Source organism: Dermacentor andersoni, chromosome 11, assembly GCF_023375885.2.
Source record: "Dermacentor andersoni chromosome 11, qqDerAnde1_hic_scaffold, whole genome shotgun sequence".
Taxonomy (NCBI): domain Eukaryota; kingdom Metazoa; phylum Arthropoda; class Arachnida; order Ixodida; family Ixodidae; genus Dermacentor; species Dermacentor andersoni.
Window position 1 is genome coordinate 110174515 of NC_092824.1, and position 27079 is coordinate 110201593.

The 27079-nt window shown below is 45.6% G+C and overlaps 1 protein-coding gene and 1 long non-coding RNA gene across 3 annotated transcripts in view; one reads left to right on the top strand and one right to left on the bottom strand.

The window, feature by feature from the left end:
• LOC126539614 (uncharacterized) overlaps positions 1-27079 on the bottom strand; it is a 99727-nt gene that overhangs the window by 14173 nt on the left and 58475 nt on the right. The window lies entirely within an intron of this gene.
• LOC129386932 (uncharacterized) overlaps positions 1-27079 on the top strand; it is a 69236-nt gene that overhangs the window by 9397 nt on the left and 32760 nt on the right. For both annotated transcript variants that reach the window (XR_008614259.2, XM_055075402.2), the window contains exon 3: positions 23500-23719. Coding sequence is in view for 1 of the 2 variants with exons in the window: in XM_055075402.2 (XP_054931377.1) it covers positions 23500-23719 (220 nt within the window). In the remaining variant the exon portion in view is untranslated. The remainder of the gene's footprint in view (positions 1-23499; positions 23720-27079) is intronic.

Genomic DNA, 27079 nt, shown 5'->3' on the forward strand with positions numbered 1-27079 from the left:
CAGCCTTGATCTTCGGTCAGGATATTGGCAAATTCCGATGAACGAGACTGACAAAGAAAAGACCGCATTCGCTACGCCGGATGGCCTTTATGAATTTAACGTGATGCCTTTTGGCCTTTGTAATGCTCCTGCCACATTTGAGCGCATGATAGACAACGTCCTTCGTGGTCTAAAATGGAAGACATGCCTCTGTTATCTGGACGATATTGTCATCTTTTCGTCTGACTTCAGCCAACATCTTCATCGATTAGACGAAGTTCTCAAGTGCCTTGCGAATGCTGGTCTCCAAATCAATACAAAAAAATGCAAATTTGCAAGCAAAACAATAAAAGTATTGGGTCACGTCGTCTCAAAAGCTGGCATCCAGCCTGACCCCGAAAAGATTAGTGCCGTTCTTCAGTTTCCTCGCCCCCAGCAACAGAAAGATCTACGTAGTTTCCTCGGCTTGGCGTCATATTTTCGTAGATTTATACGCAACTTCGCAGCAATAGCATCTCCTCTACACAAGCTACTGGTTACCGGTGCCTCTTTCACGTGGACTAGCGACTGCGAGTCGGCTTTTCAAGCTCTTAAGCGGCATCTTACTTCTGGACCAGTGCTTCGCCACTTCGATAATCGTGCCCCCACCATACTCCATACTGACGCAAGCGCACAAGGTATTGGCGCAGTACTTCTGCAACGTAATACAGAATCTAAAGAGCAAGTCATAGCATATGCCAGCCGAACACTTTCTCCAGCTGAGCGGAACTACACCATTACAGAGCAAGAGTGCCTGGCTATCGTTTGGTCGATTCAGAAATTTCGCCCATACCTTTACGGCCGCCACTTCACCATCGTCACCGACCATCATGCTCTGTGTTGGCTGTCATCAATGAAAAACATGTCAGGACGCTTAGGACGCTGGATACTGCGATTGCAGGAATATGACTTCACTATAACATACAAGTCTGGAAAACGCCATCATGATGCAGACGCATTGTCTCGCTGCCCACTCTCACTCTCTCCCGGTAACGCGCCGTCGTCTTCCCAACCACGTCGTTCCGATGCTACGCTTGCCTCCCACCAGCTCTCGATAACGCCCCTGGACCAAGTTACGCTTTCATCACGCTCTGATTTCGTCTCGCTTCAGCGGGCCGACTCCTACTGTCGAGCTCTCATGGATCGCCTTAGTGGGTTCACCGAACCACCCAACAGCCGCTTGCGACGCCAACTTCAATTCCGCCTTCAAGGTGGCGTGCTACACCGCTACGTTTACCACCCAACAGGTCACCGGTGGGTCCCAGTTCTACCTCGCTGCCTTCGCTTGCGGGTATTAGAGGCACTTCACGACGACGTATCGGCTGGCCACTTAGGCTTCCACAAGACTTACGACCGCATAAAGACCCGCTGCTTCTGGCCTGGCCTATCCACAACGGTGGCCAAATACATTGCCTCTTGTGCGTCATGTCAGCACCGCAAACGCTCGACATCCCCTCCTGCCGGTTTACTACAACCTCTCCCTTGCCCGGACGCACCTTTTGAATTTGTTGGCATTAATTTATATGGACCCTTGCCGTCGACACCCTCCGGTCACCGTTGGATCGTCACTTCGGTCGACCATTTAACAAGATATGCCGAGACTGCCCCTCTGCGATCCGGCACCGCTTCTGAGGACGCCGACTTTTTCTTGCGCGCCATCGTCTTGCGCCACGGGGCTCCTCGCGTTCTTCTCAGTGACCGTGGCAAGGCGTTCATTTCACAAGTTCTCGAGGAAGTTCTTCGAGCCACTAATACCGTCCACAAATCTACTTCTACTTATCATCCGCAAACCAATGGCCTTACTGAGCGCTTCCACCGTACGCTGTCTGACATGATTGCCATGTACATCCGTCCTGACCACACTGACTGGGATAAAATTCTTCCTTTTGTGACATTCGCATATAATACTGCTATTCAACGGACTACCGGCTACAGCCCTTTCTTCCTTGTGTATGGACGATCTCCTTCCACCATATTCGACAGAGAACTATTTTTCGCACCTTCTTCGCCTGACGCGTCGCTTCCAGAAGATTTTGCTGCCCGAGTTGCACATTGCCGTCAAATCGCCCGGCAAAGCACAGAAGCTACCCAAGCTGAGCGCAAGCGTTACTGCGACAACAAACGCCGTGACCTACGTTTTCACCCAGGAGACCAAGTCCTGCTTTGGACTCCAGTCCGCACCCCAGGCCTCTGTGAGAAGTTCCTTCCACGCTACATTGGTCCATACACCGTTGTGCAGCAAACATCTGCAGTGAACTATCTCGTCCGCCCAGTACACTCCGTCACTGACCGGCGCCGCCGGAATGCCGAAATTGTTCACGTGTCGCGGATGAAGCCCTTCACTCCCCGTTTAGATAATCTCTAATCTGCGGCCAGGCTGGCCGCTTCCATGACGGGGGGAAGTTAGAGTAAGCACTATTAACGTACTTCGTCGTTTTCATTTGTACATAGCCATCATCATCTTCCCTCTTCTTCGCGCGTGAGCTGCGGGCGTTGCCTTTTTTGGAATAAACAGCGCTGGACAACTTGATCGGTCTCGGTATTATAATATATATATATATACTACGTGACAGGCTTCCAACACTTCACCTTTTTTTTCACTTTTACACTCATAATACATAAAAATACAGGAAAGCTCGTGAACCACGCATCCGGTGCAAGTTAGAAAGCCGCGAGGGGTCAAAAACTAATTCAGAGTCCTGCACTACGGCGTAGTTCATGGTCAGATCGCGATGTTGGTACGCAAAACCCACAATTTTTAAAAATAAGGTTAGCATTATTCGGATACTTTAAACACTTTCCGGGTGTCCATCTATCTACATATCTGTGTGTGTCTCCAACCCTTGCCGCCCCCCCCCCCCCCGCACCCGCCCAAATTCATTCACTTGGGCGTGTGGCATATCCGATGGGAATGGTGACGAAACTTTCCTGAACATCCAAAATAATCCCCACATTCCGGGTGCAGGGTTGCATCCGAGCATTAAAGTTTCTCGATGATGTTACCTTCAAGTGTATCGTCGCGTAGAGCAGTCTGAGCCCTTCTCACAGCGGTGATCTAGTTTGCTGCAATGCTGTTAATAACACATTTACACTGGCAAGCTGTTTGTGGCAATAACCGGCTTTCTTCAGCCAAGTACCCCAGCGGGTTATATCATTATAAACAAAAGTAAGGTGGCACAAAACACGCGAGAGGGCGTTTTTAGGCCCGGAAAATTCAATATGGGCGCCAACACCATATGTATGATGAAGGTGCCACTAAAATGCTTCTAGATCCGGAACATCCCCCTGGATCCTCACGTTCTTACGGTTTATTCGGGTGGTCGTTTCGGAGTGCTCATAGTGTTGTCCCCTTGTTCGGCTGGTCGAAAAAGGACGCTCTGAGTACATTTGGTTGCCCGAGCGAGTATGCAGCTTCGACCAACGTGCTTTAGCCGGTGATGGCTCGGCCGTGATGGCGACGCGGCAACGTTCACATTTATTAGCGGCACACTCAGTGCTCCTTTTGAGTCGATAGGCGAGCGGTGATAGCATCTTATCATCGTGCAGAAAACGTGGTGCGCTTGTGAAGCACTGTCTTGCAAGCGACGGCCACTGTATCGGTTGTAGCAGGAGGACAAAACAGAGGCATTTCATAGAAGGAAATTCGTAGAATAAAAATGGGTCGGATCGCATACGGCAGACATTGTCAGCTGCTGACCGGAAGCTTACCATTATCATTGAAGAGGAAGGTGTGCAGTCAGTGCATTTCAACAGTGCTTACATATGGGGCAGAGACTTGGAGACTGGCAAAGAAGCTGGAGAACAAGCTAAGGAGCGCGCAAAGAGCGATGGCAGGAAGATTGCTAGGCATAACGTTAAGAGACAGAAAGAGAGCGGTTTGGATCAGAGAGCAAACGAGTATAGACGATATTCTTATTGACATAAAGAGAAAGAAATGGAGCTGGGCAGGTCATCTAATGCGCCGATTAGATAACCGTTGGACCATTAGGGTTACAGAATGGGTACCAAGAGAAGGAAAACGCAGTGGAAGAAGGCAGAAGACTAGGTGGAGCGATGAAATTAGGAAATTCGCAGGCCCAAGTTGGAATCAGTTGGCGCAGGACAAGGATAATTGGAGATCGCAGGGAGAGGCCTTCGTCCTGCAGTGGACATAAAACAGGCTGATGATGAAGATGGTGATGATGATTATGGTGATGTCGAAATCACAGGGACCCCACATCGCTCTATGAACACATTAGCAGGCGAGGATCAGATGCTAATATTTTGAATCTATGCGAAGAACTCCTCCTCGAAGGATGAAAGGAACAGGATGTTGTCAAAGTACAAAGAATGACGATCAAGTGCGACAACAAAGAAATTCCTACAAAACATCTCATTCTCACCTTTGATACAAGTATACTGCCAGAATCTCTCGATACATCATGCACAAGAACACGAGTGAGACCATACATTCCAAATCCACGTATATGTTTCAAACGTCAAATATTTGGCCATGGCTCACAAAGCTACCGAGGCCGCCTCACTTGCGCAAAATGTGGGTAAGAGCACGCTTCCGACAACTGCACTGGCACGCCACACTGTGTGAACTGCGATGGTGATCATGCCACAAATTGCCGATCATGTCCAATGTGAAAAAAAAAACGATATTATTACTAGGGTTGAGGATTGGGCGAGTTGGTATTGCGTTCTAGAACTGGTACAGCGCAACATACAAAAGAAGAAACAAGCCGAGCCGGCCAGATAAAGGAACAGAGCGCTCTGTTCCTTTATCTGGCCGGCTCGGCTTGTTTCTTCTTTTGTATGTTGCGCTGTACCAGTTCTAGGATATTATCACACTGTAAGTTAAAGAAAACACATCATTTCAAGAAGCGCGGAAACGTGTTTCATTCATTCATAGCGCAAGCTATGATGGAGCGTGACGTAAGGGGGCAACGCCGCAGCATGACTCCGGCATCTTCCCGGCCCACAAAGGGTGTGGCCGCCATTGTGCCACCATCCCCCTCAGTGATAACAGCCAGCGCTGCTTCGCCATCACTGAAAGCGGGCCCATCGACCTCATGGTTGGTTGGCACGAAGGCTTCATCTATTCAGTTGAGGTCTTCACGGCAAACTCGTCACTCACAAGAGCGGACGTCCAGTGCCTCTCAAGAGGCAATGGACACTACTCCAAGCCAGATGGCGCAGCAAGCGCCGCAGGGCCGCCGCCAGTCTCAGGACTGCGGCAAGAAAGAAAAACTACGCAGTACGGCGCCCTGGAAGGGCTCTGTAATCTAAGTCAACTTTCCTCTCTGAACACACAGCATGCGCACTTTCCTTAGTATGGAGACACAAATATTACAACTGAACTAGCGACGAGCTCAAGCTTGGCGTCTACCTCGAGGGAAAACTAATACCGGAGAAAACGCTCATAAGAATTTTGGGCATGTGGATACAGTCAAATCGACGCTGCTCACACATCCTCGCTCTACTCGACGCTGCTCACACATCAACTCTACAAGTCGCTCGCATGATAACGCGCAACTCCCACAGACGCTCAGGCATGCGAGAGGAAGACGCGCTAAAGCTGGTTAGGAGTCTGGTGATCAGCCGGGTTACCTACAGTCTCCCGTACTACAACCCATTCAAGAGCGAGGTTCAGCAGATAGACGCGATCATACGCAAGGCATACAAAACCGCGCTCCACCTACCACAATGCACATCCACGGAGAACCTCTTGGCCCTAGGACTTCATAACACTTTCGAAGAACTCAGGGAGGCACAACATGGTTGCTCAGCTGCGCAGACTACAACAGACTCTGTCTGGCAGGGCGCTTCTGCAGAAGTTGGGATACAGCGAACAGACGCAAGAAACCCAAATAACCGCGACTATCCCGGACAAAATATGAAACACAATCAAGGTGTCCCCCATTCCCAAGAACATGGACCCCAACCTAAATGAAGAACGCAAGAAGGCGAGAGCCGAATACATTCAACAGTCACTAGCTTCCCAGGTAACAACGGTATATGTGGACGCAGCCACACACACCAGAAGGGCGAGACAGACCAACCCCAACGCAGCAGCGGTGGTGATAAACTCGGACATGCGAGAAATCGTCAGCGCATCTCTACGGGGCTGCACGCTAGTCGAGGCTAAAGAAGCGGCCGTCGCTCTGGCGGCAGCGGAGGGCTATCGGACTAGGTGGTTCTTAACAATACTAACCGACTCCCAAACAACATGCTGAAACTACATGTTAGGCAGAACAGGTCACAAAGCGCTCCGCATACTCCGCTCTGAAGATCACCACACACAAAACCCAGAAAAAGAACAACCAATTAGACGCACGATAGTGTGGACGCCGGGTCACACGGACGTGGAAGGCAACCGTGAGGTCGACAGGGTAGCTCGGGGATACACTACATACCGAGCACCCTCCACCAATGACCTCGAGAAAACCGAGCCAGTCCCGAGAGAATACTCCGCTATCCTAAACCACTATAAGGGCAGCAGGAAGCGGTACCCCCCGCCGCATAGCTCTCTCACTAGAGAGGACTCCGTAGCTTGGAGGCTGCTACAGACGGGTGCATATCTGAACTTAAACAGACTCAGTAAAATACAACCCACACAGTACACTGACAAATGACCATGGTGCCAGGAAACACCCAAGCTCTACCATATAACGTGGGCCTGCCAGAAAACAAATGCGGCCCCAATAATACCAAACCCGAGTGCGGAGCAATGGGAACAAATGCTCTCCAGCGACCGTCAGGACGTCCAATTAGGCCTGATCCGACGGGCCCAGCTGGCAACGGCAACTAGGGGCAGACGGCCGTTGCTAAGAAGATGGAAGACACAATCTGACTCCGCGAAATTCATCAAATTTTTCTAGAGCTCAATAAACTTTTTTCCTCCTCCTCCTCCTCTACATAACCTCGATGATGCCAAGGTACTCCTGCGTAAATATAATCCAAAGGTGCTCCGTGTCCAAGAGACCCATTTAAAACTTACACAGACGGCCTTTCTACCACAATACAACTTTTTTCCGCAAAGACCGTGACGATACTGTCGCTTCGTCCGGTGGAGGAGGAGGAGGAGACAAAGGAGAGGAAAGACAGGGAGGTTAGCCAGTGTAAGTACCGGCTGGCTACCCTGTGCTGGGGAAAGGGGTAAAGGGAATAAAAGGAGAAAGAAGAAGAAGAGAAAAAAAATGGAAAAAAAAGAAAATTCACACAGTAACGCGAAACTACGCGCTACAACGCCGGTGGTGTCCGGTGGTGTCGCAATTATAGTTAAGCATGCAGCATGTCAGGCCTTGGAACTCCGAACGCCTCCTGAGGCAGTTGCGGTTCGAGCCATACTGTTAGAAAAATTTGTTGCAATATCTCCTGTGTACATACTACCCCACTATCTACTCCAAAGAACAGAATTTCTTAGTCTAATTGATGAGCTGCCTCAGCCTTACGTACTCGTTGGGGATTTCAACGCCACCATACTCTCTTGGGAGACTCTCGATGCGATCTCAAAGACCGCTTAATAGAAGATTTTCTATTTATTCTGGCGCATGCTTATTAAATAAAAAGGAGCCGACGTTCTATAGCACAGCGATAGATTTATCTATCTGCTCTGCCACACTTGTACCATGCCTAGAATGAGAGGTACCTAAAAACCCATATAGGAGTGATAATTTTCCCATCTGCATCAGAACTTTAGAACAAAATGAATTCCTCCCCCACCGCCTTCGATGGAAAGTTGCATCTGCAGATTGGAAAAAATTTGCGGTAATCACCCAGATGCAGATAAACGATTTTAAAGATTTTAGTGTGAACGATGCTATTGCTTATTTTATCGCTTTTATAAATGACCCTGCAATAGAGTGCATTCCGCAAACGAAGGGGACTACAAAAAAGAGGCACGTGCCGTGGTGGAATGATCAATGCAAGAATTCGCGTAAGGAGCAAAACAAAGCCTGGAGTTTACTACGTCAGTCTCCAGCGGCAGAAAACCTCATCAACTTTAAGCACGTGAAATCCAAAGGCAGACGAACGCGTCGTATCGCTAAATGAGAAAGCTGGAAAAAATAAGTCACAAGCATAAATTCCTATACGCAAAAAGCAAGAGTATTGTGAACAGGCTAAGATAATTAATTAGTCGACAAACCTACAATATGCTTTCGGTCGATGATCAAGGCTACAGCCTTCAAGACAAGGCGAAAATTCTGGGAGAACGCTCTGCGAACTACTCACAGTCATTCAATAAAGCTAAACAGATAGCAGAAAGTAAGCTACTGAACCCTAAATGTAGCGGAACGGAACCGTACAACCATCCTTTTAGCATTGCCGAGTTCAGAGCTTCCCTGAACGGCTGGACAAAATCGGCACCAGGAGCTCACAGAGTCATGTACATAATCCTAAATCATCTTCACCCTGACACGCAGATGTCTCTGTTGTCTATTTTCAACATTTTTTTTTTTTTTTTTTGGGGGGGGGGGGGGGTTTACGTGCCAAAACCACTTTCTGATTATGAGGCACGCCGTAGTGGAGGACTCCGGAAATTTTGACCACCTGGGGTTCTTTAACGTGCACCTAAATCTAAGTACACGGGTGTTTTCGCATTTCGCCCCCATCGAAATGCGGCCGCCGTGGCTGGGATTCGATCCCGCGACCTCGTGCTCAGCAGCCTAACACCATAGTATTTTCAACATTATCTGGGAAACAGGAGACATTCCATCAGCCTGGAAAGAGGTGATTGTTGTCCCTGTCTTAAATCAAGGTAAAGATCCGTCCTCTGTGGCAAGCTACCGGCCTATAGCACTCACCAGTTGTTTATGTAAACTCTTTAAAAAAATGATAAATCGTAGGCTTTTACACTTCCTTGAATTAAACACGCTTCTTGACCGATAACAATGTATTTGTAGGGAAGGTCGATCGACGAAAGACCACGTCGTTCGCACTCAAGCATATATTCGTGACGCTTTTATACACAAACAGTTCTTTCTTTCCGTGTTTTAGACATAGAAAAGGCTTACGATACCACGTGGCGGTAAGGAATTCTACGTGACTTATCGGAAATGGGCATCCGCGGAAAAATGCTTAATGTAATTGAAAGCTATTTATCAAATCGCTCTTTCCGTGTTAGAATCGGTAATGTTCTCTCGAGACCATTTCAACGGGAAACTGGGGTGCCGCAGGGCGGCGTGCTTAACTGCACACTTTCTATCATAAATATGAATTCCTTGCGCTCATCAATACCGGATATTTTATTCGGTATATGTTGATGACGTTCAGATGGGATTTGTCATGTAATCTCGCTATCTGTGAGCGACAAGTACTGCTTTGTCTAGAGAAGGTGTCTAAGTGGGTCGATGAAAATGGGTTTAAGCTCAATGCTAGCAAAGAGCACCTGTCTTCTTTTCACCCCAAAAAAAAGAGGTGTAATAGCAAATCCTGATGAAGAACTTCAGGGGCAGCACATACCTGTGAGCACAGAACACAAATATTTAGGCGTAATTTTAAACACGAAATTAACCTTTGTTTCACAGCTGAAGTGCCTTAGAAACAAATGCCTAAAAACCACGAACATTCTTAAAATTCTGTCACACGCAACCTGAAGCACTGATAATAAGTGCATCATGAACCTTTACAAGAGCCTTATTCGAACACGCTTAGATTAAGGGGCCATAGTTTATCAAGCCGCTACTCATAGTGCATTGGAGATGCTGGATCCTGTGCATCACCAAGGTATCCGCCTGGCGACCGGTGCCTTCAGGGCAAGTCTTGTGGAGAGTCTTTACGTTCAAGCTAATGAGTGGGCGCTTCGTCTTCAGAGGTATTTCCTGAAAGTAAACGCAAACCGCGAACATCCCTCTTACCCAAGTGTAAACAGCATGACAGCTGCAACTTTATTTAATAATCGACCGGCAGTTAGAGAACCCTTCACATTGTTTGTATGGAAACTTAATAAAGAAATCGATGTTCCACTTTTTGAAAATCCTCTAATGGCTCCTGTCCAGCTATGTCCGCCGTGGCAATGGCATCTCGTTGAGTGCGATACTTCGTTCGTTGCAATAACAAAGAACGCTCCCCAGGTACGCATTGAAATGGACTTTCTTGAACGTCAGTCGAAGTACTCTTGCCAATAATTTTGCACAGATGCCTTGAAGTCGCATGCCGGCGTTTTGTATGCAGCCGTCGGCCCATCATTTTCAGAATCTAACGTCCTACACCCGGAAACAACCATATTCACTGCTGAGGCATATGCTGTACTGAAATTTGTTAAACATATCAGGAAAACAAAATTGCGAAAGGCTATTATGTTCACAGACCCTCTTAGTGTAGTAAAACATCTAATGTCACTTCAGAAACACAACAAGCCTGTACTCAGTCATCTATATTCGCTCCTGTGCACAGCATATACATCTCTAATCAGCACGTCATAGTATGCTGGGTACCTGGGCACAGAGGCATCAAGGGCAACATGCTTGCAGATGGAACTGCCACATTCATTCCAACGAAAGCTGGTAACTCTTCCGTAGGTACCCAGTCGAGGAACTAAAGCCATTTTTTGCGCAGAAAACTTGGAAAGCATTTGCAACAGAAGCGGGACACCGAAATCTCCAGTAAACTTCATTTGATCAAGCCACAATTAGTAAATTTGCCATCAAGAACAAAAACATGGCGAATCGAGGTCTTTTTCTGCCGCCTTAGGATAGGTCATACGTATGGCACGCACTCCTATCTGTTGACCGGTAGTGAACCTCCAATATGCTATAGATGTGGTGAGATACTAACCGTACTCCATGTGTTGCCGGAGTGTAGAGAAATGGAAGCTGAAAGGAAAAAGAAACACTTTTCTCTAGCCTACCGACAGAACAGTCCTTTTCATTCAGCAATGTTGCTTGGTGCTAACCGGTTTTTCTTTTTGATAGAAAATCAGTTTTTAACTTTCTGCAAGATGTTAGTTCATGGCAAGTTATAGGCCGAAGAGATTCGTAGCATAGCATCTTACCAGAGGCTCCTGCTGCGATGGTAACATATTGTAGAGCATGTGCCTACAGGCCCTTGCATCCAAGGGCCTTATTCAGGCAATAGTGCTATTGGCATTTATATATGTTATTAGCTCATTCCATCAGAGCTTATCTTTTAGACTTATAGCACATCTGAAAAGTAATTGTGACAATTTTAATGGATATATATTGCATCATTGACTGCATTAAAACATTGATTGGTGCTCTTTAGCCATGACTGGCCCTTGCGCCATAAAACACCAAGTAATAATAATAATAATGATAATAATAATAATAATAATAATAATAATAATAATAATAATAATAATAATAATAATAATAATAATAATAATCACCAAACATGGCTAGAGGCTCAGAAGCAATTCTATAGAGGGTGAAAGGCGATAAAAGGGTATAACTCGTCAATTACAGCGCAAACATAGACGGAGGACAAAAAGGACGACGTAGGCAGCGCTTGTCTACGTCGTCCTTTTTGTCCTCCGTCTATGTTTGCGCTGTAATTGACGAGTTATACCATGGAATTCCAACTAGCCCGTAGTCAGACCTTGCTTCGATAAAAGGGTGGCGGTAAGGAAATTTCCAGGACAGGCACTGGGTTCTGTCATGGAGCGAACAAAGGCAAAGCTTGCGGAAAATGACTACGTGCGCAACCTTGTCATAGTAGCAGGGGTGCTAAATGAGGTCCTAAATAGGGAAGGGACAGGACTAGCCCAGCGCTTGGCGAAGGGGGTAGACGACTTGTGCGAGCTGTCCCCTCAGGTGCAGATCGTGGTGTGCACGGTGCCGGGGGTGCCTGTACGTGACAGTCACGTACAAAGAGCCGTAGTGGCCGCTAATGAAGCGATGTGGAAAATGAGTCGAGAGAAAGGTTTCGAGGTTGTCGAAGTAAACAGGGAAGTGAGGTGTGGTGGTTTTGAACGAGACGGGATCCACTTCAATTACAGGCTTGGACGAGAAGTGAGCTGGCGACTTGTTGGCCGCGCTGTTGCTTTGTTAGGGGGCCCACGGGCGCTCAGGAGGCTAGAGTAGGTAGTAATGAAGAAGGTACCCTAGGGGAACCTCAGAATAGCATCGCCGTCAATAACAGAAAAAGGAGGAAAAGAAAGAGAGCTTGCCATGCAATATGCAACATCAACATGCAGGGCGGCAGAAGAAAGAAAAAGTGGCCAGACATTGAGGAGCAGTTAAAGAGAGAACAAATAGGGGTGTATGCGGTTACAGAAATGCACCTTAGAGACTCGGAAGAGCCGCCAGTGATTGAGGATTATGTTTGTGAAGGGGGCAACAGAACTAAGTCGGAGAGAAAGGGAGGAGCAGTCGGAATGCTCATCCATCAGGGAACCAAATGGAAAAGAGTAAATTCAAAATGTCAAGAGCATCTTTGGTTATCAGGTACAATGAGTGGGAAAAAAAACTTGGCTGGGCGTAACGTATTTGTTGACCGGAAAAATTGCACTGAGAAGAATCAAGAGTTATTGGAATGCATAAGTGCTGATAAGTATTTCGTGAATGATGTCGAAATTATCCTATTAGGGGACATAAATGCCGACATGCAGGATCTAGATCACTATACCGACTACAACGTTAAGTCACTGCTAGATTTTCGTGAGCAACATAACCTCGTTACCGTGAATACAGGGCCTAAGTGTGAAGGGCAGATCACGTGTGAAGTGGGAAACCTGCAAGTGACCATTGATTAATTTTGATGACAGAAGCAATTCATGATAAGTTGAGAGAAATTCTCATTGACGAGTAAGGGTGTAGCAGCATAGGGAGTGACCATACACGCATCATTTAGAAAATGCGATATGTAGTCGGCAAAGCGCAAAGACTGCGAAATGACAGTCCAAATATGAACACTGAAAAAATACCAAATATAGTCACAAGAGTCAAGGAAGAACTTGGCAAATGGCCAAGAGTGAGAATATAGGGAGATTCTAAGTGTAGTAGCGATAAAAATACGGAAAGCGAAACAACGTGTTCGTTGGAAAAGAAAAATGAAACCGAAAATCTGTTGGAACAGAGAGATACGAGAAGCGATCGCCGAACGACAGAAAGCATCCCGAGAGCACAGGCAGGCAAAGAAGGTGCAGTTGCCGCAAGGTGAAGGGGACAGTAAATGGGAAATATACCGGGAGAAAAAGTATATGGTTCAAATATTGGTGCAAGCAAAGATAAAAGGTGAAAGTGAACGTTGGTTGTCAGAAATACATGAGAAAAAGAAGGCCGCACTTAGAATATTTTGGAACCGCAAAAAATTATTAGGCAGGAAGTCAACAATACAACATATCCTAGACGAAGATGGAAACAAATTGGAAGGGGAAGCGGCATTAAATTACACCCTAAAAATACCAGCCGAACCTTCCCAAGGCAATGACGAGGTTGTATTTGAAGAAAAAAAGAGAATGAAAGAGAGCCAAATGGAAAAGTAGCTCGAGCTGACATAATTCAACTGGAAGAAAGCTGGAGAGAAAATTCCTAAGCGCACAGCCACAGGGCTAGACGAGGTTCCCGTTAGGCTGACTAATGAATTAGGACCAAAAAGTAAGGAGGCTCTGGTGAAAGCAGTGGAAAAAACTTTAAAAGACAGAATACCAGACAGTTGGCGACAAAGTAGAATGAATTTAATTTACAAAGGTAAAGGGGAGAAAGATAGAATTCACTCGTATAGAGCGTTGACCATTACATCGCTAATATACAGGTTAGCAATGCAAGCAATCAAATTAAAGCTTCAAGCATGGGCAGAGAATAATGGCATTTTAGGAGAACTTCGGAATGGCTTCAGAATAGATAGGCGTTTGGATGATAACTTATTTGTTCTTACTCAGTGTATTGAAATATCAAGAGTAGAAGGCAGACCTTTATATGTGGCCTTTTTAGATATTAAAGGAGCGTATGTCCACGTAGACCGTAGCATTTTTGGGATATTCTGGAAGGGGAAGGCTTAGGCGACGATTGTCGACAGCAGAAGGATGTATACCATATGGCCAGGGGCGTAGCCAGGGGGGGGGGGGGGGCTTATATGGCTTCAGCCCCCCCCCCCCCCCGAAATTTTTTCCTGCTGTGATGCACCGCCAACCAAAGCAACCCACGGCCCCGGAAATCATTCTGGATTTTCTCTAGAAAGTATTTTTCGCGCTCGAAAAGACATTTCGGCGCGAAGATTGTAAACTCGGGCTGGATTTCGTGGCAGCGCCCTTGCACCAGGAGTCACATAACGCAAAGATCCCCATCCGAGCACAGAGTTTCAAGGACGCTTTGATGACGAGCGGGATCGTCGCGGCATCTCGCAGAGGCCGCAGAATCTACGGAGCGCGTTGATTTGAATTAAGGAACTTTAGAGGAATAAAGATCACATAAAGTTTTTATGCGAAAGGTGCGTTGACATTTCCAAAGTCGTGCTTTACATTTTCAATTCCGGATCTTTGTGGGTTTAATGTGCTTATTAACATTTGATGCCAAAACTGCATTTACTTGAATTGATCTCTGAATCTGTGATTACGCAACATGTTTATTTGCCTTGTTTGATACATTATACACGGTATTTCGGCTAACTCTAGCCAGAGTTTAAAAAAATGCCGATGCACTCTAACAGAACGTGATCAAATGCATTTTGCTCACTTTTGTATGCATTGTGTAGCTATTTTTGTATTTTGTTTGATTAGAAAATTAGTCAAGATTAGTTAACCAACTTCTGAAGCAACGAAGCTAGGAAAAAAGATTCCAATTAGAAAGTTTCAGAGCGGTTTGCGAAACGTCCGAGTAAACAGTTTCTGTCTTTCTATCTATTCAGTATAAGTGTTTTTCAGCTCACTGCGGATTCCCGCGAAATACAAAACACACAACGTGACATGCCCGCTTGCGTGTCGTGATTGCACTGCTCCTAAGCTTCCCGCACACAAACAGCCATAGGTGCACTAGCTGCCACTTAGAAAGCGACAGAGCAGCGACGCAAGCGTTGGCTGTTCAATTTAAGCTTGCAACCGTTATCTCCTGCGCTGTGTAAAGCGACTGACGGACGTGGTTGTAATGGTAGGTGGTAATTCCAGACAGCGATAAACAGACTATCGTGCATCGACTGCTAAAGCGCGAGCAATTTCGTGCTGCCTTCTTCCAACGAGGAAAAAGCAAACATGATCCTTGCCCTAGTAGCTGCAGGAAGACAGAGACGGCAGGCTGCAAGAATATTTCGAAGCTGGCACGCGAATACGCGACTGAGCCCGATGACAATATTCAACACCTACGAGTCGCTGAAGCAAACCGGCAGCTTCCCAAGAAGGAGGCAGGGAGCTTCAGTCATAAATAATGAGGTTCGCTCCAACGTTTTGTCTTTCATGGCGGCTAATCCACACGCTAGCACGCGCAGCGTGAGCGCACAGCTCGGTTTGTCCAACTCAACTGCCTGGATGATTTTGAAAACAGCTGGACCGCACCCTTATCACCTGCAGTTGCATCAATGCCTGGAGTCAAGGGATCTTCAAAGGAGACTCGACTTTAAGAATTGGATTTTGATTGAGGAGGAGCAGATTTCTGTCTTTCTCACCAAGGTATCCGGACTGACGAGATGAACTTTTCCTGAAATCGCCAAGTAAATATCCACAATGCCCACTATAGAAGAGACCGAAATCCCCACTGGCTAGGAAAATCTCGCCACCAATATCAGTGGTCTTTTACCGTTTGGTGCGGAATATAGGACAGCACAGTCATTGGCCCAGTGTTTTTAACAACACTCTGACCTGCAAGAGGTATGTCAGTTCCTCAAAGGGCAGGTTGAAGACGTCTGCTGCAACATGCCACTAGCCCAGCTTGACGCAATGTGGTGTCAGCACGACGGGGCCCCAGCCCACAGCTGCAGCCAAGCACGAGCAAGCCTTGATGTTACCTTTCCAGGGCAATGGATAGAAAGAAACGGGCCTGTGCTGTGGCCGGCAATGTCACCCGACCTCAACACTCTTGACTTTTTCTTCTGGGGCTATATTAAGGATCACGTATACACGACGGAAAGCACGACTCCAGAAGCCTTACAGGAGACGATAATTGAAGTTTGCCACAGTTTTTCACCGACGGTGCTCAAGGCAGCGACAGCAAGCGTTCTCAGAAGGTCCCAGTGTTGTATCGCTGTAGAAGTTGACCTCTTCGATCGCTTGCTGTGAAGGCGCATGAAAAATAAACGTAAATTGAGTGAGAGACTGCGTCTTGTCATTCATGATACTCTTATTCCACCATTTTCAGCCTTCTGAAAACTCAGTTTTTTTTTATTTAGGGATGTTCAATTTGCTTACACCTATCGCGAAATGACGGAGCTGTTGCTTCCGGCAGCACAAGCGATAACCGCTGCGTCTGCTTATCGCCATAACGAACTTTCGCGAAGGCAGCACATCTCTGGCGTAAACGGCACAGCCGACGCCTACGTGGTTGCCCTGTCGCCTTTAAGTGGTAGCGCACCTATGGCTGTTTGTGCGCGGAACGTTGGGGAGCAGTGCAATCACGACGCGCAAGCGGACATGTCAGTAGTATTGTAGTTCGCGGGTATCATCAGTAAGCGGAAATACGCTAATACCTAATATATATATAGAAAGACAGAAACTGTTTATTCGGACGTTTCGCAAACCGCTCTGCAATTTTCTAAATGGAATTTTTTTGCTAACTTTGTTACTTCAGAAGTTGGTTTATCAATCTTGACTAAAAATCTAATTAAGCAAAACACAAAATATAGCGTGACACACTACGTACAAAAGTGAGCAACATGCACTTGGTCGCGTCGTCTTAGAGTGCATCGGCGTATCTTTAAATTCTGGCTAAAATTAGCCGAAACACCCTGCATAAAGTGAATTTTGCTTAGATACGTAGATTTATTGGTTACTTATACGTATATTTAAATATCTTGTTGCGAGATTTTGTGGATACATGCAGTGAAATTTGTTTCCAAAGGCACCTTTCTTGCTTTTTATCAATCTTCGCGTTGGTGTATTCCATTGTACTTCGCATTTCTAATATATATTTTGCAGAACTGCTGCATTTTATATATGTGACCTCTGTTGCGACTACGATTTCGGTGCAATTACAATACGCAACTGGTGACAGCTGCTCCTGCACAGTACATTGGAACGAAGGACAGCGTCACTGAGATTTTTCCCTGTTCGTTGCATATGTACAAAAATGTAAACAAGGCTTTCAAATAACACAGTATCATTACCATATTTGTCCTCAACCTGTTCATTTCACGGCCTTTACATTTATCATATCAGCGGCATGCAGTGGCGTAGCCAGAAATTTCGTTCGGGGGGGGGGGGGGGGGGGGGGGGGGGCTCACGTTGCAGATGGGCCTCCTCCTTAAGAGGAAGCTTTAGCTCGGGTGCTCCTATCTAAATACATGTAGAAGGCGAATTCGTTTTTCTCGGCAACCACTGCACCAAATTTGACGAGGTTTGTTGCATTTAAAACAAAAACGTAAATTCTACTTATTCTGGTTTTGAATTTTTCATTTAGTTTATCAATACTTTACTAAAAATTGGCAAAAATCGCAAATCTTCAGAAATCTAGACTATCACGTTTAAAACTCTGTAACTCAACAATGAAGAACAATATCACAATTCTGTGAATCGCATCTAATAGCACATCTACAGAGGACAAAATTGATATGTTACAAGTGAATCTCAAAAAATTTTGTATTATCGAAATACAGCTTTTGCAGGACCCTTGTATACCACGTAACCAATTCACGTAAGATACGAATTGACATACTAAAGTTGTCCGCTTTGACTCTTATAATAGATGCCATTTGAAGAACCGCGATATCTGTTCTTGATGTAGAGCTATTAGTTTGTAAACGTGGTACTTCTATTTTCTTTGTCCTGTCGAATTTTTCAAAATATTTTAAGCAAAATTCAGGCCCTTAATCGAAATTCCACTTCAAGCATATACTAGAATTTAACTTTCTCTCTTAAATGCAACAAATTTCATTAAAAGCGATCCAGGGGTTATCTCAGAAAAGCCTTTCTGGCGTTTTACATGTATTTGAATAGGCCGCGTCGACGTCGGGCCCGAGCTAAAGCTTCCTCTTAAATAATTTGTCGAGGATTCAAATACATGAATAATAACTGCATTGTCATCGCCAAAGATGCTGCAAATGAATTCTTGATCGCTACTCACTATGAAACAAGCTTTATGTGTATTTTTTCATAAAAACATATAGTCGTATGTGCCTAAAATTGTGGCCAAAATAACTGATATCGATGATTCCAGATGTTTGTCTATTTAATAAGTAAAGAAAATATCACACGATCTTTAGAACTATATTATTTCGAAACCAGCAAAGCAGTGCATGCCACTGATATGAAAAATTTTCAGATCGAAAAATTCGGGTTATTAAATATCCATGAGGGTTTGGAAGTAACCGCTGCAGATGTAAACACTACCGGGGGTGCGCATTGTGTTGCGCCATAAAAAACTAGGTCCTTAAAAATCGGCATGAAATGAACAATTCTAGAACAAATATGTTAATGAAACTTTGCCATTCAAGAACCTTGTTTACATTTTTGTACATATGTAACAACCAGTGAAAAATTGCAATGACGCTGTCATTTTTTCTAATGTATTACGCAGGAGCAGCTGTCCCCGGTCGTGTATCGTGAGTAATTGCACCGAAATTATTGTCCCAACAGAGAGAACGTATATGAAGCCGTTCTGCAAAATATATCAGGGCAAATCAAATGAAAGTGAGCCAATGCGAATATATGACAAACGGAGTACTTTATTTAAAAGTAGTCTCCATCAGCATTTAGACATTTGTCCCATTGACGAACGAGTCGGGTGATTCCCGTCTCATAAAACTCCTTGGGTTGTTGCTTCAAAAAATCTGCAACTGACTCTTTCCCATCACCGTCCGACACGAATCTGTTTCCCTTGAGCTGTTTTTTCATGTCGCAAAATGTGGAAGTCGCAAGGCGACAGGTCTCAGCTGTATGGAAGATGTTGCAGCGTTTGCCACTTGAACTTTGCCAGTTTTGTATTAACCACATCAGCCACATGGGGACGAGCATTGTCGTGGAACAATTAAAAATTAAATTAAGGGATTTTACGCACCAAAATAATCTTCAAATTATGAGGAACGCCGTAATGGTGGACTCCGGAAATTTGGACCACCTGGGGTTCCTTAACGTGCACCTAAATCTAAGAACACAGGTGTTTTCGCCCCATCGAAATGCGGCCGCCGTGGCCGGGATTCGATTCCGCGACCTCGTACTCAGCAGCCCAACACCATAGCCAGGTCGTGGATCAAGATGACCACATTCGTCAATTTTCCACGTCGTTTGTTTTTGATTGCGACATGCAGCCGATTCGGCGTTTCACAATATCGGAATCGATTGATAGTCTCTCGGGCTTTAGCAAATTCTATCAGTAATGGCCCCTGACGATCGAAAAAAAGGCAACAATACCTTTCCGGCGGAAATGACGGTCTTTGCTTTCTTTTGGGGTGGTGAATTCGAATGTTTGCACTGTAAGCTTTGCCATCGTGTTTCAGGCTCGTAGTAGTGGCACCATGGTTCGTCCCCGATCACAATTGCAGACAAGAAGTTGCCACCTTCATTGTGATACCGGATCAGATGAGTCAAGGCAGTGCCGAACTTCTCCATCTTCTGGCGGTGGTTCAAAATATTGGGCATCCATTGCGCATACAAGAACCGATAACCGAGATGCTCATGAATTATGGTGTGAACCGAACCATGACTAATATTCACACGCTCTGCCAGTTCCTCGATGCTTATCCTCCGTTCTTGTCTCATCAGCTCATCAACCTTTGCAATTTTGTTGGGGGTGGTTGCACGATGGCTTTGGCCCGGTCTTGGATTGTCTTTGCAACTTTCACGTCCTTCCTTCAACCGTTTGCTCCAACGCGTCACAGTGGCCAATGAAATGCAATGTTCAACGTACACGGCAGTCATACGGCGACTAATTCCTTTTTGGGAAACACCTTCAGTTGTCAAAAACCTCACGGCACCACGCTGCTCAACTTCTGAAGCTTCCATTACGTCACGCAACCATGTTGAACCCAGTGTATGAAAGCATTAAGGAACATTTACCCTCACACCTGCGTGTCACTTTTGTAAATGAAAGATGCCTGTGTGTTACGCGCATGCCTCGCAGATAACGAACTGAACCATTATTGCGCGGGGTGGGTAGGCTCATTTTCATTTGACTCGCCCTCGTTCATTAGAAATGCGAAGATACAATGGAATATACAAATGCTTGATAAAGGGCAAAAAAGTCACTGGAAAGACAGTTCACTGCACGTACACACAAAACCTCGCAACAAGATATTTAAGTATACGTATAGGTCTCCAATAAATCTACGTATCTAAGAAAAAGTCACTGTATATAATGCGTCAAACAAGGCAAATAAACATGTTGCCCAATCACAGGTTCACAAAATCCTAGATCCTGCCCCCATTCCATCCACTCCCCTCGATGTATCGCGCGCGACGGAAGGCGGCGCACTTGCTCCCCGCTTTTCTCCTTTGCGCACACAAGACTGAGCCACCATCGTCGGCTCACCCATCCCTGCCCCCCCCCCCCCTACTCTTTCACTCGCACATACAGCATGCGGCGCGCGGTCACGACGTTATCGACCTCAGACTTCATACGAAAGATGAGGGCGACGCCGACAGCAGGAATGCGCCTGGAGTGTTCATATAATTGCTATCGCAATAATATAATAATAGTATCCGGCAACCGAAGCGTGCCGTGGTTGATTACTTTCCGCAAAAGAAGTAACAAGCTGTCACCATGCGACAATTCGCTGCGCCGCAACAATGTATTTTGGGGGGGGGGGGGCGGAGGGGGAGGGCACCGAAATGAAGAAAGAAGTAACGCAAAGTAGAGTATGTTGGCCACAATCCAATGCCTACTCTGGCCACTTAATGTAGCTACCGAATGAATATCGAAGAAAACGTGAGACGTTTGGTCCACCGAGAACCATACGCATATGTTGCTCGGTATCCTACACCGGCGAGACGAAGACTTTCCAGAGAGGTTGCGCTCAAGCGAACGCGGTGCAATCCGTCGAGTATTCAAAGTGATGGCGGTGGGCGACCATTGTTTCTTTTTCTCATCTGCTAGCCAGAAGGCGTCCAAAACTCTGCCAGGTGAAAATCCACTCGGCCAGAGAAAACCAAACGCGCACCGAAGTGCACCGCGTGGTGGTCGGGACAACACGAGAAAAACGCATGCGCTCTGGCTGGCTCTGGCAGCCCGCTGGTAGGGTAGCGAGAATAAAAAACTTAAGAGGCTTAATGTGTCCTCACGAATAAAAGTCAAAGTAGAAGAAATAAATAAGAACGTAGTTGCCCTGGGTGGCTTTAGTGTCTTGACATGGATGCTTTGGCGTAGGTGAAAAAAAATGTTGATATTTTTTTACGCGACATGACGGCACAAATTAACCATCACAACGCCTCGCCTCATCGGATATCACTGCGTGTTTTGTCAACTTGTCTGATAGTGTGTTGATTTGGCTTGTCTCGTTGTATGTTCCGATCTAAGACTTTAGAAAAGTCAATGCACCTTTGGCGTCAAATGTTATAACAACATTAAACCCACAAACTTCCGCAATTGAATCTCTGAAGCACAACTTCGGAAATGTCATTGCACCTTTCACATCAAAAGTTTATGTTTATGATGTTTGTACCCATAAGGTTTTGGAATTGAAATCTATGCGCTCCGTAGATTCCGCGGCGAGCTTGTTCGCCACCAAAACGCACTTGAAACTTTGTCCCCGGATTGGGCTGCTTGCGTTATGTGACTCCCGGTGCATGGGCGTTGCCGCGAAATCCAGCCCGAGTTCGCAATGTTCGCGGTGAGATGCCTTTTCGAGCGTGAAAAAGACGTTCTAGACAAAATTCAGAATGACTTCTGGCACTGGGGGTCGCTTTGGTCGACGGTGCATGGACATCACGAAAAAATTTCGGGGGGGGGGGGGGGGCTGAAGCCCCATAAGCCCCCCCCCCCCCTGGCTACGCCCCTGGACATGACTGTTGGTCACCCTGGTTTCTGGCTAACCTACGACCGCATCAAAGGTCGCTTCTACTGGCCTGGCTTGTCCGCTAGTGTAGCGAGGTATGTCGCCTCCTGCGCCCTATGTCAGCGTCGAAAGCTCCCTACATCAGCTCCAAGCGGACAACTCTAACCGGTTCCGTGTCCCTCGCAACCATTTGAAGTCGTTGGCATTGACCTGTATGTTCCTCGTCCTGTGACTCTCACCGGTAAACGATGGATTGTGACAGCCGTTGACCACTTGACACGCTACGCCGAAACAGCTTGTGGGAGTTCATCCTCAGTCTCTGAAGTGGCTGCATTCATACTTCAAGCCTTAATACTTCGTCACGGTGCTCCTCGCGTCCTCCTGAGCGACAGTGGAAAGGCATTCCTCTCGCAACTAGTAGATGAAATACTCAGAGCCTCCGGAACCACCTTATGTCCGTTATGCCTACTTCGGCTTATGTCACTGCGGCTAGGTATGCAAAATTTTATCTTTTTTAATATTCTACAACATTTAAAATCCAAACGTCGGAATTTAATTACTTGTCCTTTTCATGAAACAAGGAATGGTGCGCCATACGTAAATTAGAAATCTTTACAAAATGTTTACCTATACATGTCTGGTCTGGCATCGCCCCTCTGTGTCGTACCTGCCAGGAACCCGAGAACATTTATCACTTTTTACAAGCATGACGCCGATTTAGAAATAAGGAAGAAATACGAATTTTGCTTCCGAAAATTCGGTATTTAACTACACAAAATATCCACTCCTTCGGGGCTTCATTGTGTATTAGCCAAAGAAACACATCTGCGAAGCCGTTTGTGAATACCTCTGACACAAGAAGGCTACCATGTTAATTCTCAAAATCAGTAATTGGACAGATCGTTATAACAATCGCGCATTAAATCACATACACACAAACACACACACATGCACACGTGCACACACACGCACGCACACATAAAATTTGCCGCTTCTATCTAATGACGCATATCTTAATTTCTGCGTCCACCAGGAAATTTCTATTTGCTAATTATCATGAACGTTATACTTCACCCTGATTTACTTTTCCGTTTAGGTGTTTCTCCTTCCGGTTCCCTTTAAACGCCAGCCCCCCGCAGTGGGTAAGCGCTCCAAGTGAGGAGAAGGCAAGGCTTCTGCGGGTCACGCGCAGAGCCGTTTGCAAGCAATGAAGCGCTGCTCGGTCGCTGGCCCTACCGGGTTCTTCGACGGATCCTCGCCGTGCGACAGTGCGAACCCTTTTACTGGACAGGCTCCTTCCTGGTGTCTTGGTGTACCCTCTCGGGGGACGGCCTGATATCGGGCGGCGATTGGCCTAGCCACACCAGATTGATGTCTCTTTCTTCTCCCGGCCAGGCAAACACTGCCTGGTTGGCTGGCTTCTCTTGCACCTCATGATTATCCCATTGAACTTCTCTTGCGCAGCGGACTGACCAAGGTTCCTGTGGCCCTGGTACCGTCCTATGGAGAGTCAATTTCAACGAAAGAACCCAGGTTAAATCTGGAAGAACTTGAGATGGCGACACCCCGCTACCAGCTGATCACCGAAGTATGGCAGTTCGGTCGCGGTGGCGTTCTCTGCTGTTCGCCAGACCAGGCCTGTGTCACTGACCTTCTCAAATGTACTGCGTTCGCCTTACGTCCGGTGAGCTCCTTTATTCTTTCTCACTTATATTTTGTAAAAGGACTGGTTCGTGGGGTCGACTCGAACCTTTTCCCTTCAGAAATTTTGTCCATGTTTTCTGTCACCGGAGCGGAATGTGTCTCGTTGCTCTCGCTTATTTGAGAACAAGATACCCACAGAATCATTCACTGTTACCCTTGCTGGAACAGCTCGTCTGACAGAGATCAAAGCGTGACCACTCATTTACCGGGTTGAACCGCTATCTCCTCGCCCCCTTCAGTGTATTAAGTGTTGGTGCTACGGACATAGCATTAAGGGATGCCGATTGATTCCTCGCTGTCGTAAATGTGAAAAAAAACATGAATAAAAACATTGTTCATCACAGGAAGAACAGCGTTGCCTCCGCAGTAGTTCTCACTCAGTTGAGCATACTAACTGTTCTGCGAGAGCGCAGGAATTACAAATTTTAGAAATAATTGAGCAAAACAGATGCTCAAGACGGGAAGTCCGTTATATCGTTGCAGAGCGATCTCGCAGGTGTGCCGGTGCAGCAAATAGGCGATCTCATGTAGTCATGTAGGCGATCTCCTCGCTTTCTGATGTCAGAGCTTCGACAGTATAGAGAGCAATTCAGAAGGCAATGGAAAATCTAGTTGTGAGCCTATCGGAGTCATTAGCACAAATGGTTACCACATAAATGACAACTCCTTTAGTACTCGCCCGCCCAACCATGGCCTCTACATTTTAAATGCTTCAGATGCAAATGATGCCGAAACATCGAATCCACGCAGCTTTTTAAATTCGACCTAACGAGACATCTCCCGTGTATCATGCAGAAGGTTTCCATTGTAGCAATTGCTGCGAACGGGTGGATGTCTGATTTTCCCTTTATTCATTACTTCTCTCCACCTTGCGGGTTTCCGCAGAACTACTATGTCAAACTCTTGCCTTTGCTTCGTGTTGTCGGACCAGGACGAATTTTTCTACAACTATGAGGCTTTTCTTTCGAGGAACCCGTATGGGTTTCCTTTGTAGCAATTGCTGCGAACGGGTGGATGTCTGATTTTCCCTTTATTCAGAACAGGTACAGAACCGGAAACATTAACTTCCACCATACTTCGGGAGAGTACAAGACCGATTCGAGTGGTGAACGTTTGTGGGAGTGGGCTGCTAACAATACTTTATCATGCATTAACGCACGCATACCCACATTTATTTGTAGTAAGTCACTTTCCACAATAGATCTCACCTTCGCTACTACTAATTTGTCTATCCCCACTTGGTCTGCTATAAACTCGGGCACATGTAGTGACCACCTTCCTATTCCTTTCGAGCTCGTATACCCATGACTTGAATTACTATGCATTCAAATGCTTTTGTTAATTTCAGCACATTCAAAAAGGTTTACACATGGCTATATCAAATCAGTAATTGGATAACCAAAAAGAAAAGGGTGTAAATTTACAATGTTACAATGTCGCTTTGAGTCGATTTTGCCCTATCATACTACGACGCCTACACATGGTGATGACTTCGAACAAGCTAGTTTCGGAGTTGAAAAATGTGTTAAGCGAGCTGCCTAATTCAGCGCAAGGCCCCGATTCCGTTACTACAGCAATATTGAAAACTTTACTTAAGATATCATCGCGCACATTACTTACCACGGTAAAACATTTTATTAAAAACTCGTCAATTCCTCCAGAATGGAGACGTGCAAACGTAATCCCACTCTAAAAAATTACATGCCGGTTATGTATTCGACAACAGTACGCCGTTATCCAGCTGTTACATTTAACCTAGTAAAACTCGTCGAAAGAATCTTTCACGACCGCATAGATAATTGGCTGATAGAGAATATAATTTTCAGCCCATGCCAAATTGGCCTCAGACGTGGGTGCTTGATTTGGTGTGCCCATGTCGACCTAGAAAGTCGTATTCAACTAGATCGATGTCAGAAAAAACACGCAGCTTTAGTCACTTTGGACATCACTAAGGCTAAGACAGCGTATAACTCTAAGCCTAATAAACGCGATTAGGAATGCAAGTCTGCCAAATAATTTTGTAGCGTGCGATCATAAATGTTTAAGCGGCATGGAATTTCATTGCTCTTACGCGGATTGTGTTCATTAACGTATCAACAGTCAAGAGGTCTACCACAAGGATCAGCCCTATCGCTATTGCTGTTTGTTGTTTCACTGAGTACTGTACCTTTACAACAGGATCTCCATTTGTACGTATACGCCGACGACATAGAATTTCTGACAGCATCGGTAGATTAATATGCTTTGTACCAAACTCTACAGTCCTATATGAGCCGCCTAGAATTGTGGCTTGATGGCATTAATATCGCTTAACATCAGGAAAAGCGCCGTCCTAATTTTCCCTCAATGCATTCCTGGGCAAATTTTGGTTCTTCATCGATAAAAAAGGATCCCAGAGGTGAATTCACTTAAATATCTGGGAGTAATTTACACCGAAAAACTTAATTGGAGTCCGCATATAGAGCATATTACCTCAAAGGGAGCACGCGCTGTAAGAATGCTGCGTAAACTCAGCAGCAATCAATCAGGTTTGCGTCGGTATCCTCTCATTGTGATCTATTGCATGTATGTTCACCCGATGAGGGAGCTCGGCTGCGTTTTGTTTTCTGGTGGACCTGCATAAAAAATTCGGCCTCTGGTTCTATGAGAATGAGATGTATGAGAACGCTTATGTCTTGGGCTTCCTGAATTTGTCCCTGATGATACATTATATCAGCAGGCACGCCTTCCTTCTATAATTCGATTTCAAATCTAACAGTACAAACTTTTCTAAAAACATGCATCACCACAGAGGGGATCACAATATGCTTTCATTAATAAATCGGCCTCATTTTTTATTATTTATTATTTTTTATTTTTTATTATTTTATTATCAGTTGCATCTCTCACGTTGCCATCAGTTGTTTTCCTACAAAAACTATTGCATGCATTAAATGTTCAACTATGGGAGGTGGTCTTACTAAATTATTGTTTCAGTCGCTAAAATTGCATTTGATGATATTTTCCCGAACAGTTGTTAAACATTTTCTCTATCAACATCTGAATAGTAATTTGGAAGACCACCTTGGCCACTTGGATACAAAAACCGTTATGGCAACTGATCGTTCCGTCTGCGAAGAAAAGGCAGGTGTGGGCATTGTATCAGCAAATATAAATTAGTCTTTTTCCATTCGACTACCTGACTTTGCGACCATGTTTCAGGCAAAATTATTGGCAATTGTTTTAGCTTTACGCAAACTACCATCTCTGTCATCAGCCGTAATCTTAAGTGATTGCCAGTCGGTCTGTTGTTCACTGACCACATCGAAATTGTCAGATTCATTGAAAACTTTCTATTCTC